Raw genomic sequence first — 16,056 nt, 5'->3', positions numbered from 1 at the left:
GGAATTCTGGGCACCACCCTTAGTGTATGATGGTCAATGTTTACTATTTTCTTTTCCCAAGAAGAACTCTTTGTCCTTCAGAATGCTTTTTTGCCACCACGTATCCTCCTTAAAGACTCAGTCATCTATTTGACAATTGCCATTTCCGTTAAACATGTGTCTAATGTGTTTACATCTGCCGAGTCCTGGTTTGATAAAGAAAGAAGACCTTTTGGAGAATTGATTTCCTCATTAAACAGAGGAAAGACTGTTCTGGAGAAAGGCATACACTTCATTATCACAACAGTGCTTTAACTCTTATTTTTTATCATTTTATTTGGGTCATTTTACTGCTTAAGTTCACTTTTTGCCTCATCAAGCATCCATACTTTTTATCAACATGTTGCAATGTTTGGTATCCTGTTCATTATTTCTTTCATGTGGTGTGGTAGTGGATGCCATGAAAACTGCCCTAGATAAACCTCATATCTCACAAAGGTCTTATTTCCATATGTAAAGGAAAAATAGAGAAGAGATCAAGTGTCTTGCATGTATGCATTTATAACAGTTTGAGATAAAACCGTATTTTCTTCTGCCTCTGGCCAGGTTGGATCAGTGGTAGAGCAGGCGCACATGTCCTGAGAGGTTTATGGCTCAATGCAGAGGTCCAGGTTTCAAATCTGACCTGTGACTGTTTTCTGCATGATTTCCTCTCTCACCCCTTTCTCACCAAACTGTTCTGTCAAAAACTAAAGGCGGAAAAGCCAAACAAATCTTTAAAAAAAAGAAAGCTATGAGGTTGTTGTGGGACGTATGAAGAGTAGTAGATTGATTCTTGTTTTTATTTGCACATGACGTCGTCTGGCTGGTTCAGATGACCATCACTCAGAAAACCACTTATTTATGTTCTAGATGATTTTAATTATTTATAACAGGAGGCGTGTTGAGTGGAGGTGGTTAAGACAAGAAAAAGATGCATCTGTTTGCTTTCTCTGCTTGATTATTTTACATCAGGTAGGTTTTTCATCTCTTGTATCACCATTGTTCTTAAGGAAGCTTTGACAGAGAATTGATTTTTCTAATTTTATAACCTAATTCTTGTGAATACCAATGCATGGGTTGTTTATTTTTATTCATTTGAGAGAGTTTGTCCTACTGCATTCGTCCTCTTCACACACAGATTGCTAAAATAATCATGTTTATTACATCTGTAAGCATTGGATATATTTTCATTTGTTTTACCCAATTGGTTTTTAAGATTACGGCTGAACAATTTGACATTATTTGACTGATATTGCAATTGGGACATGATTTACAATATTGGAGGGAATGATCATTTTTTCTTCATTATTCTCAATTTCATAAAAACAAAGATGTTAAAATAATTATAGTGTGATTTTTTCATTTTTTCGAGATTATTTTTTCAGTGTGTAGAATATGATTTGTACTACAATACTTAATTCAAAATGGTATTATGACATTAAGAAATATTCACATCCTGGAATTTGGACATTGCGATTTCCATAAAATTCTGATCAATTGCTCAGGCCTATTTCACAGAACATTCAGAAATGAATGAATGAAAAGTCATATTTTTTGTGTACGAATCAGTACTGTGTACCACTGTTAGCCTGGAAGAGGTGCTTTATGTAATGTTTGATGAACTCTTTCACTTTGTTCTTACAGATTCTAATGAGGAGATGGTGTTTTTATTTTTTGGTTATATGTCTCCTGTTAAAGTCATTGAAAAAAGTTGTTTGTGAGTCTCTATTCTGTGTCCTGCATTAATACTGGCAGCTTGTCTTGTTCATACAGTTGGAATGTAGTGGTATACATTTTGAACCTGAACTTCTGTTAATGTGCAGAGCTTAAAAATGAAAGATGGGTTAAAGGAGGACGTCTGTAAGTCACTGTGGATGTGATCATTCCAATCACAGTGGCAATACATTTAGTTAGAGGGCATAATTTAGCAGAAACGACTCATGCCTTTACACAGTTGGCCAATTAATATGCTGTGATCACTTTCAAGGTTTTAAAGTTTTATCTTCAGATAAAAATCCCCTCTTATGTACAGCCAATGTACTCATTCAGAGCAACATGTGGAGGACTTTATGAATAGACCAAAACTTTCAAGGGCTAATAGTCAAACACTTTTATATTGCCATTTTTAAAAGCCCTGTGGTACTTTCCATGTGCCCCTATTGTAGTCTTCTCTGACACAGGATGCATGTTTAATTAGCAGGAAAAGAAACATGCCTCATTAGTCTCTGAGCTAAAACGTTTAGATTTGACACATGTATCTATTAAACTGTTAACCAAATGTTTGTTCAATCTTCTTTTAATAATTATGGTTACCTACTTAACACTGCTTGCAGTAGTTGCAGTAGTATTGTTGGCCACGTAGGATTGCTCTTAAGATTGCAATTATTTCCTCTTTGAAATATTTCAACTTCAATAGAAGATTGTTGTTCATATTGACTAAAGTCAGGTGGTGTGTTGAGAGGCTGTTGTGAGTTTGGGAATTACTTTGTTGGAATGTCAAAGACCAGTTTGATGAAAAGATTTAAATGTGGCTAAAATAAAAATTGACTGCTTCCATAGACATAGTAAAAGTTGTATGATTCATAGTTTTAGTGCCACTCAATGACGGTAAATATGCATTATTGATAAAAAGAATTACAGCCTAGGTTCCATTATATAGAAAAGCTTTTAACAAGAAGGATCATTGACTGTAAGGTGACAAACCTAAGCTTGGGTCTGATCTGGGAGAACAGATGTGTCTTGGGACTTAGAATGGAAATTGTTGCAGTGACCTTTTATCACAAATTTGTTCTATCCTGAAAAGCAGCACCTGAATTTCCCCTTATTGTAAAGTGAACAGGGTTCATATGTTGAGGTCAGGATCCCTGTTAATGACGAGAAACAGCTAGATGAAGACGGATAACTTTAAAGCAGCACTTTACTGTTCTCCACACCACAGCAACATCAACCCTTTATTTTTTCTCTCTTACATGTAGCTGAACAAACCATATCAGACGCTAGCAGAGCTTAGACTGAGGTAAATATAGGCCTATATGTAAAAACAGCATGTATGTAAACACAAATATGTAAATCAACTGTATAAACATTTTAAATATATTTCAGTAAATTTACTCATACATTAATTAAGTTGTAAGCCTGACATTATGATCAACCATGATGACAAATGTTGAACTTTATTTGGAAATCCTGAAAGCAATGGACAGACACAGTGCTTGTCTAGGTACAGTAGGCTATGTCCTCATGCCCAGCTCAGCACTTTGAGGAGGAGAGAGGATATTTGTATTCATGACTTAACCCTCATGTTGTCTCCGGGTCAAATTGATCCATTTTCATATCAATGTTCTTTTTAACTGCCCAAAATAACATGGTTGATTCCACACAACGCTCTTTGGCAAGTACAAATCTCTACTTTCATTAATTTTGGAGGGTCATTTTCAATTTTATAGCATTTGAAGAAAAAACTGAACTGGTTTTGAAATTGTAAAGTTGACATATTCCAGTCTGTGATTATCCATCAACATCCATTCCTTTCATTTTAGTCGAAATAATTCCTAATTTCTGCTTTTATAGCTCAAACATTAGGTTGAATTTCCTACGAATGATCATTGACCATATATTCCAAAAATAACTGTAAAACTAAAGTTAATAAGTTAGTGTTACGTATTGAAAGGTCAAAAAAATTGACAATGAAGAAAGCGTCAAAAGTGTTGATAAAAGTTTGTTTTTTTTAAATCGATAAAAAGCATGAACAAAAGTGTTGATTTTCAATTTTGATGGGAAGACAACACAAGGGTTAATATGGTGTAAAGCACCTCATTTCATTTAGAGGACTTATGTCAGTCAACCAGGGGAAAACTTTTGAGATGTACTGTCACAGGAAGGGTATAAAAATGTATAATTTGAAAAGTTTAAGCCGCCTAACTAAAGCTGCCAGTAAAGTTAGCCTACATGGAAAACTCAAGGAAAGTACAAGTAGGCCTCCGTTACCTCGAATTTGGAATGAAGCCTACGGCAGACTACTTTGTAAGTTTAAATGTACACAACCTCCTCATATTTGTCTCAACGTTCTAGTGATTAAATTTGATTTTGAACCAAAACAGTTGGTGTATCCTGGTGGTTACTTATACATTGAGGCCTTTACGTTAGTGATTGTTCAGTCATAAAGGTCTACTTAATCAAGTGTTTCGATAGAAATAGCTAATGACATTTTGTTTACTGCACGAATATGGAGGAAACTCAAGAGGATCCGACAGAGAACCCAAGCACCACCAACTGTTGCAGTAGGAAGAGCAGATGCTGGAAATACCTTGTCCAGAATATATTGCTATTTTCAAGTCTTGTAGCCGTTGCCTTGGGTAAGTTACAAAAAAACAGTTTTATTTACTTAAACACGTAAGGGATAGCTAATGAAGAGCGACCACGCATTTTATCTCCCATTACACCGTAGTAGTAGCCGAGTCGGGCTGTGATGGGATGCTGCCTTGCTATCGCTAGCTAGGAGGACACAGTAATTCACCCAGCTGCTGTTTTAATCACTGCGGGTTGACACAACATTAGCTGTGGCGTTGTTAAGTGAGCTAGCGGGCTATCGGCTATTGTAATTCACATTAAACTGATTTCCGTTGATGGTGAAGCGAGACAAGCTAAATGGGACTTGTTTGGAACTATTTATGTGGACGTTACTGTCCTCATCTTGTTTCCTTCATATACAGCCGCTGCAGTTGACACACCTGTAAACACGATGTGGCCATTTTAGACAGTGACTTATAAGTTATAGCCCACTTTTGCTCACCAGATCAGTTGTCATTTCTTGTGGGAAAGGGTACAGGAAAAACAAATTCCCCCAAAAAATTCCGTCCTTTATTTTTTTCGTTTAAATTTGATTTAGTAATTAATTATAAAGACAATTTTTTGCATTCAATGAAGGTCAAGGGGACAAAAACTTTTTTACCAGACCCCAAAGATTCAGTTAAAATTTTTTAAGGGCAAGCATGGGAAGTTGATAAAATAGAAGAAACTTTTAAAAAAGACTGGGTTTGTTTTTACTTTTTCTATTTAGCAAAAGGTGGGGGTTTATTAAAAATTTTTTTTTCTAGGGGCAAAAAATAAAATAAAGAAAGGAAACAAAAAGTAAAATTAAAATAATTCATTATTAAAACAGGGTTTTCGGGTTAAAAACCCAAAATGAAAAAAATTTGATGAAAAATGTTCCCGGGAAAGGAAAAAATTTTTTTAGACCCTTTTTGGTTTTGGGGGGGGTTCCCTGGTTTTTTACACCCCAGACCACCCTTTTGTTTTTTTGGGGGGTTGGAAAAAATCCAAAGAACCCCGCAATTTTTTTGGGGGACCCTTGTGTTTTCTTTTTCCCTGTTTGCCCTGGGGAAATTTCAAACACCCCCCTTTTTTTTCTGGGGCCCCCAAACAAAATTTGGGGGTCCTTTAAAAATTTTTTTCCAAAAATTGACCCCTCTTTGCCTGGGTTAAGAAAATTTTTTGGGGGAAATTTTTGGGGTTTTCCCAGGGCCCAAAAAGATGCAGAATAATACTGTGGTGTGGGGAGGGGGCCCCTAGAAAAGCTTTCTAGGGGTCCAGAATTTTGTGCTACACACCCTGAATATAAAACATTTTTATGTGACTGATTTATCATTTTTGTTGAGCACAGCCTAGCAGTAATTTATTGGTAATGGAAAGTGGGGTATTATCGCTATTCCTGCGCAACTTGAATAGCCTATGTTAGATAGTTAATGTTGTGGTGTTGGTACTGTTTTTTGTTTTATAAAAGTTTATTATATCAAACAATTCAGCATCAATTTACAAGGTCTGCAGAAGCTTGGAGAGTGACCTAACTCGATGAACACTCTGCCTCTCCCTACATCAAATATAATTTATATAGGATATGTTTCGGTAACATGTTAGATAACATAGAACGTTAAAAGTTATGAGTTGGGAGAGTAAAGGTCAAAGTCTATAGAAGGGGCACCTAAACTAACATAAAGTCCCTTGAATCTACCCAGCCACCAATCACCGCTCTCCACATAGCATATCCCCTTCAAAGACCACTCCACTAAGATGTAAATCATTAACCCTTTGCATTGGTAAAGCAACACAGATGACGGTGTCAACCCAAATTCCCATGACAGAACCCAATCCAAAGCTATAAGTCGTCAGATACTACAATGGCATGACAACAAAGATTTGAAATCATGGAAAGGTTGAATGAGTCTGAGGCACTCAAGATTCTCTCAAGTTATAACAACATGCTTACACATTTCAGCAGAGGTGAAAAGTAACAGTTACTGTATTGAGTTGTTTTGTTGTGTATTTTGTATTTTTCAAGTAGTTTTTACAATCGATAATTTAAAATATACTTGATTACGTTTTGAGTGAAGTATTGTAGTTTGCTACGTTACAAATCCCATCCGTTACTGAGTAGAAAACAATTGCACCCGGAACCACTACAGTGAAGAATGGTCAGCATCTAGGCTGCCTACCAGGAGCCGAGTCTTACTGTAGGAGATTGATAACAAGATGGAGGTGGATCAAGCGTGTGACGACGGTTCAGAGACTGTTTCAGTAGAAAGGCTAGCTGAAACATCAAATTCTGCTGTCCAAAACAACAACAATCCTTGGCCACATTTGAAAGACTGTTCAATTTCATTTAAATTCTAGAGGGCCAATAGTATCGTCATGCAATGCCAGATTTTCCTGCCAAAGTTGACTGAACTTGCTGCATTCAATAACTCCACATCTCAATGGTGCATTGGTACTTCAAACAAAGTTTTCATCATTAATAGCAAATTGCCAATTAGCGAAACAACATGTTTCGTGGCATTGCTAATTTTAGCACTAGCAACCCGTAGGACAACGGATGTAGGACACTGGTTCAATTAATTCACATACATCTAATGTCATGTGTGACACGTGTTGTGTTATTACATGTGTATACACTTGTATAGATGTTTATACATTTGTATTGATTTGTCATTAATTAAAAACAAAATAGTTTTGGATTTATGACCCCTTGTCCTATATTCCCCACATGGGAGGGATCCCCCCCCCCCCGCCCAGTTTTACAGTTTTTTTGTTGTTATGTAACTGAGCAACTTTTACTTAAAGTAAATTATTAAATGAACTACTTTTACTTAATTATTTACTTGTACTTGGGTAATATTTCATCAAAGTATTGGTACTTTTTTTTTAAGTACAATATTTTAGTACTTTTTCCACCTTTGCATTTCAGCCATTAATTCCTTCATCATTAATTAATTTTCAATTTCCTTGCGGGAGTCATCCCAAAAGGATCAATAAAGAGAAGTCTAAGTCTAAGTCTAAGTCTAAGGCCTCGGTCAAGGCCGACAGCAACACAAACTTCAGCCTCTAGAAAGGCAATGCTGTCCTTTCTATGCAAATTAGCTTCAATTTTTATTTTTTATTTTTTAACTGTTTTTTAACTGATTTTATATAAAGCACTTTGAATTGCCCTGTTGCTGAAATGTGCTATACAAATAAAGCTGCCTTGCCTTGCCTTGCCTTGCCTTCAATACAAAAACATTCCAGTTCACAAAGATCAGATCTTACAGCTACGCACAGTTACAATAAAATTATTAGCATCTTCAGAGAGTTGGTGGTAATGAAGCTCATTTATAACGAGTGTTCTCCACTTCAAATCATGCCATCTTCTTTCACAGTCAGAAGTTTTTTATAGTAAAGAAACAGCACTGGCAGACTGGGATATTAAATGAAATTCCTTTCCTGAAGTTTAGAGGAATGCCTCTGCACCTCATCGGTCAGGACCTGCAGCTCACCGTCTGAACATTTCATTTGTTCATGCCTTCATCAATGCTGGCAGCAATGGCTAAAACTCGTAGGCATTTATAACTTAATAGTCAAGAGATATTTCAAACTTTTTAATTACAACCCTTATCACTCAGTGCCTCAGATTACTTCAACTATCTAAACTAATATCCCCAAACTGAAGAACACCTGAGAGACACCTTTTACACACCCGAGCAACACTTAATGCAGACTATTAAAATTGTAACTGAATATCAAGTGATGGATTGGGTTGGATTATTGTGTGACTTCTGTTTTTTCTTCTTTTTTTCCAATTTGTTGATGTGGTAGATGTGTTTGAAAGCCCACTTTCTTGCCAAAGTAGCCTATGATTTATGCTCAGTGTTACTCAGTGCTTAAATGTTGAATGATGTAGCGTTACATGCAGTTTTTTTCACATACATCTGCTTAAGGGGAAGTTTATCTGTGCTCACCTTTAAATCTGAGCTCAAGACTTGTTCATGCAAGTATCATTTTTGTGAAAATGGGGTTTAAAGTTCTGCTTTTGTGTTGGTTCTATTCCATTCCTATTCTCATGCATTTTAAACCTTGTATTTGTTCTAGTTATTGTATCTCTTACTTTCACACAGGGATTGCACTTGGCATGGTTATCAAGACCCTCCATCTTCCAGAAGTTGACAAACTGTACATCATCTTTCCAGGGGAATTACTCATGCGTATCCTTCAGTTTACGACTGTTCCTCTAATTGTGACAAGTATGATAAAAGGTAAGCTAGAGGTGCATTTCTTACTCTATTAGCAGTTACATCAGGTTATCCATGTTATATGCAGAGCATGTAAAAGGGCCATACAGGTGATTTGTCAGATGTAAGCCCATTGCCTGTGAATTATGTATGATTAAAGACATTACAGACATTAAAGGCACCTTGTTAGGTCTAGCAATTATGTTAAATACATTCCCTACTTTCTAAATTGTTTGCAAAGCATGTTTCAAGTTAAAAGCCATGTTATTTTGGCATGTAGCCACAGGACATATTTCTTTCTTAGAAAGTAGTCCCCGAAAAGGATTTTTTTTCATACAGTTGTGTCTGGATAATTATTCAAATGTCTGACACCAGTGTCTCACAATTTGGCAATAGCTTGTTTAATCGATCCTTAAGCTCCCCTTTTCTTTTTGTAATGTTACTTTTCAACTGTGTAATTGTTATGTCCCTACCAATCCAGTATATTGCATCAATGTATGTATTATATGTACTCATATATGACCTTGTTGGTCCTCTAACCTTTGTTTTGAATAGTATCTTTAATATATATTTGTATTTAATTTTAGGAGGTTCTAGTCTGAGTCCTGACATCTCCAGAAAAATAGCTGTGCGTGCAACACGGTACTTTGTCTTGACAACTCTTCTATCTGTGACTATAGGTAAGACAATAGTATTACCTTGAAGTATATTTTCGTTATACCCTTTTTTTTACATCATTATTGAACATAACATAATGCAAAATAACTTTGAATTGCTTGAAATCCCTCTTATGTTGTATTCAAGTATTTCAAAAATACTACTACTACTACTACTACTACTACTGGTTACAAAAGCCATAGAGCAACCAGGAATCTTAAAGGAACACGCAACCCTTTGTTGAAATAGGGATTATCACAGTCTCCCCTAGTTGTAGATAGGTGGGCCAACGCATTTTAAGTTCATACTGTTGTTATTCTTGGACATTGTATGGTATAATTACTAGATACTATATAATATTAAGTATTAAGTAGCCACAACCAACAGCAGCAGATGTCAAAGCATCCACGCACAACATCTAGCATGTCCTCATTTCTAGTAGAACATTTTTATGTGAGTTAAGGTTTTCCAAGTGAAATACAAAAGTGAAAATCACACAAAGGTTTTCATAAAAGGAAATTAAATCAAAATAATGTGTTGCATTTACAATGGTGCCCCTAATCTAATTGGAACAAACTAACCTTCTAATAATGAACAAGTTTGGTAATTGTTTGGTTGTTTTCCTCACAGTTTTATACAATGTAAAGAACATTGTGACTTCATTTAGTAAAGCACTATTTTTTTTTAATCAATTCTCAGTTAAGTAACAGCTTTAGTATGCCATTTTTGCCGTTGATGTCCAACCTTTAATATGTGTTGTAGGATTAATATTGGTACTGCTGGTCAAACCGGGGGCACCTTATATTATTCACAGTGATGACCCAGAAGATGAGGAAAGGTTATACATAGTCTATGACTTGTTGGATCTACTGAGGTGAGAGGAAAGTGAAATGACATCTGAGTTTGGGTTGAATGTTTTGTATGGTTTGTCAACATATAATGTACAAGCTGACTAATATTTTCACTAAGCAATTTCATGATGATTGATGGTAGTGTTTGACTATTCTTTGTATAGAAACATGATGCCTGAGAATCTGATTCAGGCTGGTTTCCAACAGGTGTGTTTTTCATTCAGATATATTATGTACCACCCATTTCCTCGCTTTCCATGAATGAGACAATGTAATATTTATTTATGTGAGCACATTATCTTATCTTCATAGTACAAGACTAAAGTTCTGGAGTTTGAAGATCAATTATTTGTCACAAATTCTAGCCTACCAACGGTAAAACCTTTCACCTTCTCAATATGATGACTCTCTTTTTTTGAAGTGCCGTGGTAATTGATAAAACATGAAGTCTCTCTCAGACAATGTGATTGAGTTTCCCCATCTTGTTTCAGAATGCCAGTACAACGCAAGTTGTGGGTCGCTATGTCAATGGAGCCAACACACTAGGCCTGATTGTATGCTCCTTTGTTTTTGGACTGACCCTCAAGAACATGGGCGAAAGAGGCAAAATGATCCTGAACATCTTTAGGATCCTCAATGAGACCACGAAATATGTGGTTAACTTAATATTGTGGTAAAGTGAAACAGCATAATTGATATAAAATGAAATGTGGAATAAGAGAATTCCATATGTTAATAATTAATGTAATTACATAAATAGAGTAAATATCATGCAGTGTTTATGCAACCTACTGTATATGCAATATGGAGTCTTTTCTACTTGCAGTATTGTCGATTAAAACAGAAAACTTGTCATACTAAAAAAAACATTCCAGTATATTTTGATTTTAGTAAACATAGCTTGTGTTTTTAATAATTTTCAGATAGTTATGCAAGGTTTTATTTTTTTTTATTATTGTTATGGTAATCAGACAACTTTCCCAAATGTTTAATTAGTTTTTGAAGTATTCCACTCCTTTCTGTTGCTTTTTCTCCAGGTACTTGCCATTTGGAGTTCTGTTCATGATCACAAGTTATGTTGTTGATGCTCAGAACTGGAATATCATCTTCAAACTAGGAAAGTTCATGGCTGTGGTTGTTATTGGGTATGTTCTCCTTTCCTCATTTAGCACTGGTACCAAAATACCAATTAGTTTGTACATTTAGCAGCATGTTACGACCTTTGTGCTGGTATAGTGACTCTAAAGGCACACATAGGGACATATGAGTGTATCTGATACCAGTCAACAAACATCTAGAGTACTTTAAGTGGATGAGTCCAGCAAGTATATTCCCTTGCAAAGTCTTGGCATCATCTGCCAACTGCTATTTATACACACAATCCCTGATGCGGATGTCAACCAAAGGGTAGAGGTGCAGTCTAAACAGTTTTAAAAACCACTGTCACTTCCAAAAGGATTTACAGGTCTGTTAGTGCAGGAACTAACACTATATGACATCATGTTTTAAATTATTTCTACCACTGTTAAAGGAAAAGCTGCGGGAGCAATAAAACATACATATATTTCTAACAAACAGATAAAATATCAAATAAATACCAGTTGGGCCTTTAAGTCTCCTACTAATTTAATTTCATCAGTATCCATATTCATTGTGTTTCAGGCTCCTAATCCATGGATTAATAGTTCTACCAACGATCTGTCTTCTGGGTGCGAGACGCAACCCCTGGTTAATCTTTAAGGGTTTTTTTCCTGCCTTAAAGTCTGCAGCTTTCAAGGCGTCCAGGTAAGAGGATATTTGAGGGCTTGGTTCTCAGTTGTCTGATGTTAGCTTACTAACTTAAAAGTGCTTACTTTTTTATATTTAGCATTAAAGCTTGTTTTTTACATGATTAGTACACTAAGTAAGCATGCATTCTGTCTCCAAGCTCTGCCACACTGCCACTTTCAATACAATGCTGTGAGGAGAGAAACATGTTTGACCACAGAATCACTCGCTTCATGCTGCCCATTGGGGCTAGCGTCAACATGGACGGAACTGCCCTCTATGAAGTAGTCGCAGCGGTTTTCATTGCCCAACTCAATGATATCTATCTGGACATGAGCAATATAATAACCATTGGGTAAGTCACAGTTATTGCCTCTCTCTCTGTTCTGTAGAAAATAAGAAAGAAATAGAAAAAATTGAAAAATTAACATTGACTAAGATTACATAATATAGAACATGAAAGACTTCAAAAGTAGCCTATGTGGTACAGTTTCATAGTGCTGTGTCTTCCTTCTAGTCATTCACCGAAGAGTCTGTTTGTTTGCTCTGCAGACTGACATCAGCAGTCGCCAGCGTAGGAACAGCAGGGATCCCAGCAGCAGGAGCTGCAACCACCCTCTTTGTTTTGACCGCAGTTGGCTTACCTGCAAAGGACGCTTGCATCTTGGTGGTTGGAGAATGGCTGCTGTAAGTTTAACCTGTAATTGAAAGTCACAAATGTACAAAAATGGATCTCTAATGACTCTGAGTAGTTTTGGGCATTACTATACAGTAGCTGTGTTTACTGCTTTTCAGTTGTGAGGAGCCAAAATTGAAGTAGGATTTAATATATCTAACAATACACAGTGTTGAGTGAGTGTATGTTCTGCTTTCATAGTGTGATTTTTGTCTTCTAGAGACCGCTGCAACACTGTTATCAATGTTTTGGGAGACTGTATTGGCGTTGCAATGGTCAACCAACTGTCCTTAAAGGAACTGAGCGAAACTGAGGAAATAAATCAGGACAGGACAAGGTGATATTCTAGACAATCTCTAGATGTTTTTGCAGTTTCCTTTGTTTTTTACCTAGTTCATTTGTAGAGATTGTGGGGGTTTCCCGCATTTCTCACAGACTTCTAAAAATAAGTCAAATAAATAAGAGAGAGGTTTTAAGACATCTTACGTCAAAAGTCTACCAGGCCATTGGACATCAGCCATAGATGTTATGGCGACAGCTGGAGACTGTCAAACATATACGCTGTTTTTGTTTTGTTGTTTTTTTACAGTTTGTATCACACTATTGTGTTTTGTCTGACTAGGATGGCTGAGGATGCGGTGGATGTGGACCACCATTCTTTGAATTTCTTTTATACACTGGGAGAAATATCTTCACTTGAGAAAATGTAATAGCAAAATAAACAGAATAAAATAAACAGAGTTGTCTTTGAAAAGATTTCTTTCCCCCCTTAATCACAAAAGAAAATATTGGATCCATTTTTCACAAGCCATACATATCTGATGATTTAGTTAAATTAAATTATGCAAATATTACTTAAGATTATATACTAGATCATCACAAAATAATTGGTAATAATGATGTAAGGTAGATACAATTTTCACATTATTAAAGGTCCCATGGTATGAACATTTCACTTTATGAGGTTTTTTAACAGTAATATACGTTCACCCAGCCTGCCTATGGTGGCTAGAAATGGTGATAGGTGTAACCCGAGTCCTGGGTATCTTGCTCTGCCTTTGAGAAAATTAAATCTCAGATGGGTTGATCTGGAATATTCCTCCTTATGAGGTCATAACGAGCGAGCAAAGTGTCAGTTGGTCAAGGCGCACCCCCAACACCAGCCCCAGCCCCCCCCCTCAAAAGCTATAGACTCAAATGGCACATACTAAGGAAAGCTCATTGTTGGACTGGCTCTAGTGGCTGCAATTCTGCACCAAGGCTGAATTTTGGGAAAGAGACTTCAGATACGATATTAGGGGACCACTAGGTCTATATAAAAGCATCCAACGAGCACCATGTCATGGGACCTTTAACATGTTCAAGAGACTGCATAAAAATAAAAAATCTATCAGAAAAACTTTTAAATGGGGTAAGAGTGACGAGTTTTCCTTATAATAGGCCTTTATTTCCATTTCCGTCCAAAATGGAATATCTGAACAACTAAACAAATGTGTCCACGTTTCAGGTTTACTATTCTTGACACCAATATTGTTTTTTTAGAGGGGTAAAACGTTATGAGTTACAGGTTTTATTCTAAGTGCATTTAACAGGGGCGATGGAGACCTATCTTATCTTATTCATCTTATTATACTTATCTATAGACGTACTTTCCCGGTGATAGAAGAAACAATACGACATTTTCATGTATGGATGGCCATGGTGTGCACGTTATTGCGACGCCATGACGCACCGTGTGCGTCAAATACGGATGTAAACACTCCTCGGTTCACGTGGAGGGAAAACCGTTCTCTTAAAATATCGATGGGGTAAACCAAAACCGACGATGGCACCGATGCTGGAGCGTTTTGTCAGCCCGGGAAAAGGTAACGGTCTACGGACGACAACCAGGATCAAGAGAGGAGAGCTGGTGTACTCTGCCGAGCCGCTAGCGTGCTGTGTGTCCAACAAACTGGCCAGAGATGTCTGCCACCACTGCTTCACACGGTTAGACCGTTTTTTATTATACACCCATGGTTGTGACAGGCTGCGATACTAGCATACTGTTTTCAAAAGTGAAGTCGGCTCGGTAGTTCAATGTTCTGCGTAGGCTACAGAGTAGGTGTTTTGAAGGTAGTGTGGTGAATAGGCACATGTTTCTGGCTCATGTCCGGTGTAGAGAAAGTGGACTCACGTCGTTTGGTCTGTTTGTGCAGGCTACCATACTCAGTATATAAACAGTCTGTTACATAGCCTAGGTGTTGGTGTTTGCGTGCAGCTAAGGAATTTATGGAGTTATGGTTTTTAACTCTGTGCTACAGTGGTAGATACGACTAAGTTCTTTAACTGGTCACTAGATGGCGCCATTGCTCTTTGATGGTCTCATAGGCAGAAAGAAGGCAATATACAAATCTTACAGAGATATATATTTGTAAATATGAATAATAATGACAACCTGCAGACCTTACTGTGAGCAGTTTCCTCTGCACGTATGTGGGTGACTGGCTTATTGTAGTAAAAAGTAATTCCTAGTAAAACTGAATATCATAGGTTTTAATGTGAAGGTCATTGCTCGGAAAACAATTGCTCCTCTATTAAGTTATTTTTTTGTACAAGGGCTGGATGCAAGGCCAAAACTAAGCTAACTGTGTGGCTGTTGGATTTTTGATATATGATTTATTTGTTACATTGTTTGGGTATATGGGACTTTGCACTGAGCAAGTGATGTGCTTTATTATGTTGAAGCCTTGTTTTGAAGTGTCATAATCTAGTTTCAATAATTGTATTATTTCTCTGAATATTGTACTTACATGGTGCATATTCCTAACACAGGGTTAATGGGGGCCCTATAGCAGGTAATTTGGCCATGTGTGGCTACTGTGTGAGGATGTAAATGTGTCTGCTGTTTTGCCATACTATTAACACCATGCTACTATGTTAATCTCTCTAATATATCTGGTAGTATCAATTTTGAAAATGAGTGACCAGGATTTCATTCTGACAGTATTTTTTACATGTTTATCATTGTGATGTAGTAACCATTTGTTTTATGGAATTACCCACACGTTCATGTGTAAAAAACATGATCTTTAAACAGTTTTCGAATTGATTTTTTAGAACGTTTACTAATTTACCATTTAACTTAAAATAAAATAAAACTGGGGTTATGTATGTTTATTATCACCCACTCCTGCTGTTGAGATGCTCTGAATGTAGTAGACATACAGTGTAACCCTTTTCTGCCTTGATGTTATCTCATTTGCGAGTGATATTTGTCCAGCTGGATTCTTATTAGCAGCACTGCTGCTTTCTCTACTGTAGCCAAACCCACTTCATCAAGCTAAAAAGATGTACGTGAATTTAATGAGGCTGGTAAGGAGAATTACAGTATGACAGAGTATGTGCTGGTTTCTGTTGCATGAACTGCAAGGTAAATGAAGGGTAAATTACTCTGGGCTACTTACAGTATGTATACAAGAGCAATAGTAAATGGAAGATGATTAATGGGAGCAGTTAATGCATATGGCCGCCGTCAGAATATAAAAATGTAACTCGTGTTCAGATTTGA

The 16,056-nt window shown here is 36.7% G+C and overlaps 2 protein-coding genes and 1 long non-coding RNA gene across 4 annotated transcripts in view; 2 read left to right on the top strand and 1 right to left on the bottom strand.

The window, feature by feature from the left end:
- Nucleotides 1–325: 325 nt before the first annotated feature.
- Nucleotides 326–14,268, bottom strand: LOC116690051 (uncharacterized). Its single transcript, XR_004332154.1, has 3 exons — nucleotides 14,258–14,268; nucleotides 665–670; nucleotides 326–451 (listed from the first exon to the last, which is right to left on the bottom strand). It is a non-coding gene; the product is annotated as an uncharacterized LOC116690051 (long non-coding RNA).
- LOC116689992 (excitatory amino acid transporter 3) lies at nucleotides 4,096–13,237 on the top strand. Of its 2 annotated transcripts, none has more exons than XM_032516763.1 (13): nucleotides 4,096–4,376; nucleotides 8,445–8,582; nucleotides 9,146–9,238; nucleotides 9,978–10,089; nucleotides 10,231–10,273; nucleotides 10,379–10,441; nucleotides 10,558–10,739; nucleotides 11,104–11,211; nucleotides 11,729–11,851; nucleotides 12,054–12,188; nucleotides 12,386–12,520; nucleotides 12,730–12,846; nucleotides 13,132–13,237. In XM_032516763.1, exons 1-13 carry the CDS (start codon nucleotides 4,247–4,249, stop codon nucleotides 13,217–13,219), a joined length of 1,467 nt encoding a protein of 488 aa, XP_032372654.1. In that variant the 5' UTR covers nucleotides 4,096–4,246; the 3' UTR covers nucleotides 13,220–13,237. The 2 variants fall into 2 exon arrangements, with proteins under 2 accessions (XP_032372654.1, XP_032372647.1); XM_032516756.1 differs by having other exon boundaries at nucleotides 4,097–4,376; nucleotides 11,994–12,188.
- The window catches only part of smyd3 (SET and MYND domain containing 3), a 75,411-nt gene continuing 73,583 nt past the window's right edge, over nucleotides 14,229–16,056 (top strand). Inside the window, exon 1 of the mRNA XM_032516776.1 lies at nucleotides 14,229–14,495. Within this exon, the coding sequence (XP_032372667.1) occupies nucleotides 14,335–14,495 (161 nt within the window). The 5' untranslated portion in view covers nucleotides 14,229–14,334. The remainder of the gene's footprint in view (nucleotides 14,496–16,056) is intronic.

The sequence above is a fragment of the Etheostoma spectabile genome, chromosome 1 (genome assembly GCF_008692095.1).
Source record: "Etheostoma spectabile isolate EspeVRDwgs_2016 chromosome 1, UIUC_Espe_1.0, whole genome shotgun sequence".
NCBI lineage: Eukaryota > Metazoa > Chordata > Actinopteri > Perciformes > Percidae > Etheostoma > Etheostoma spectabile.
This window is presented reverse-complemented; position numbering and strand designations above follow the sequence as displayed.

Coding starts and splice junctions, on each gene's coding strand:
- LOC116689992 (XM_032516756.1), top strand. CDS start 4,247: ATGGAGGAAACTCAAGAGGATCCGACAGAGAACCCAAGCACCACCAAC. Junction 10,274..10,378: donor TTCAGGCTGGTTTCCAACAG/GTGTGTTTTTCA, acceptor TTATCTTCATAG/TACAAGACTAAAGTTCTGGA. Junction 12,189..12,385: donor AGCAATATAATAACCATTGG/GTAAGTCACAGT, acceptor TTTGCTCTGCAG/ACTGACATCAGCAGTCGCCA.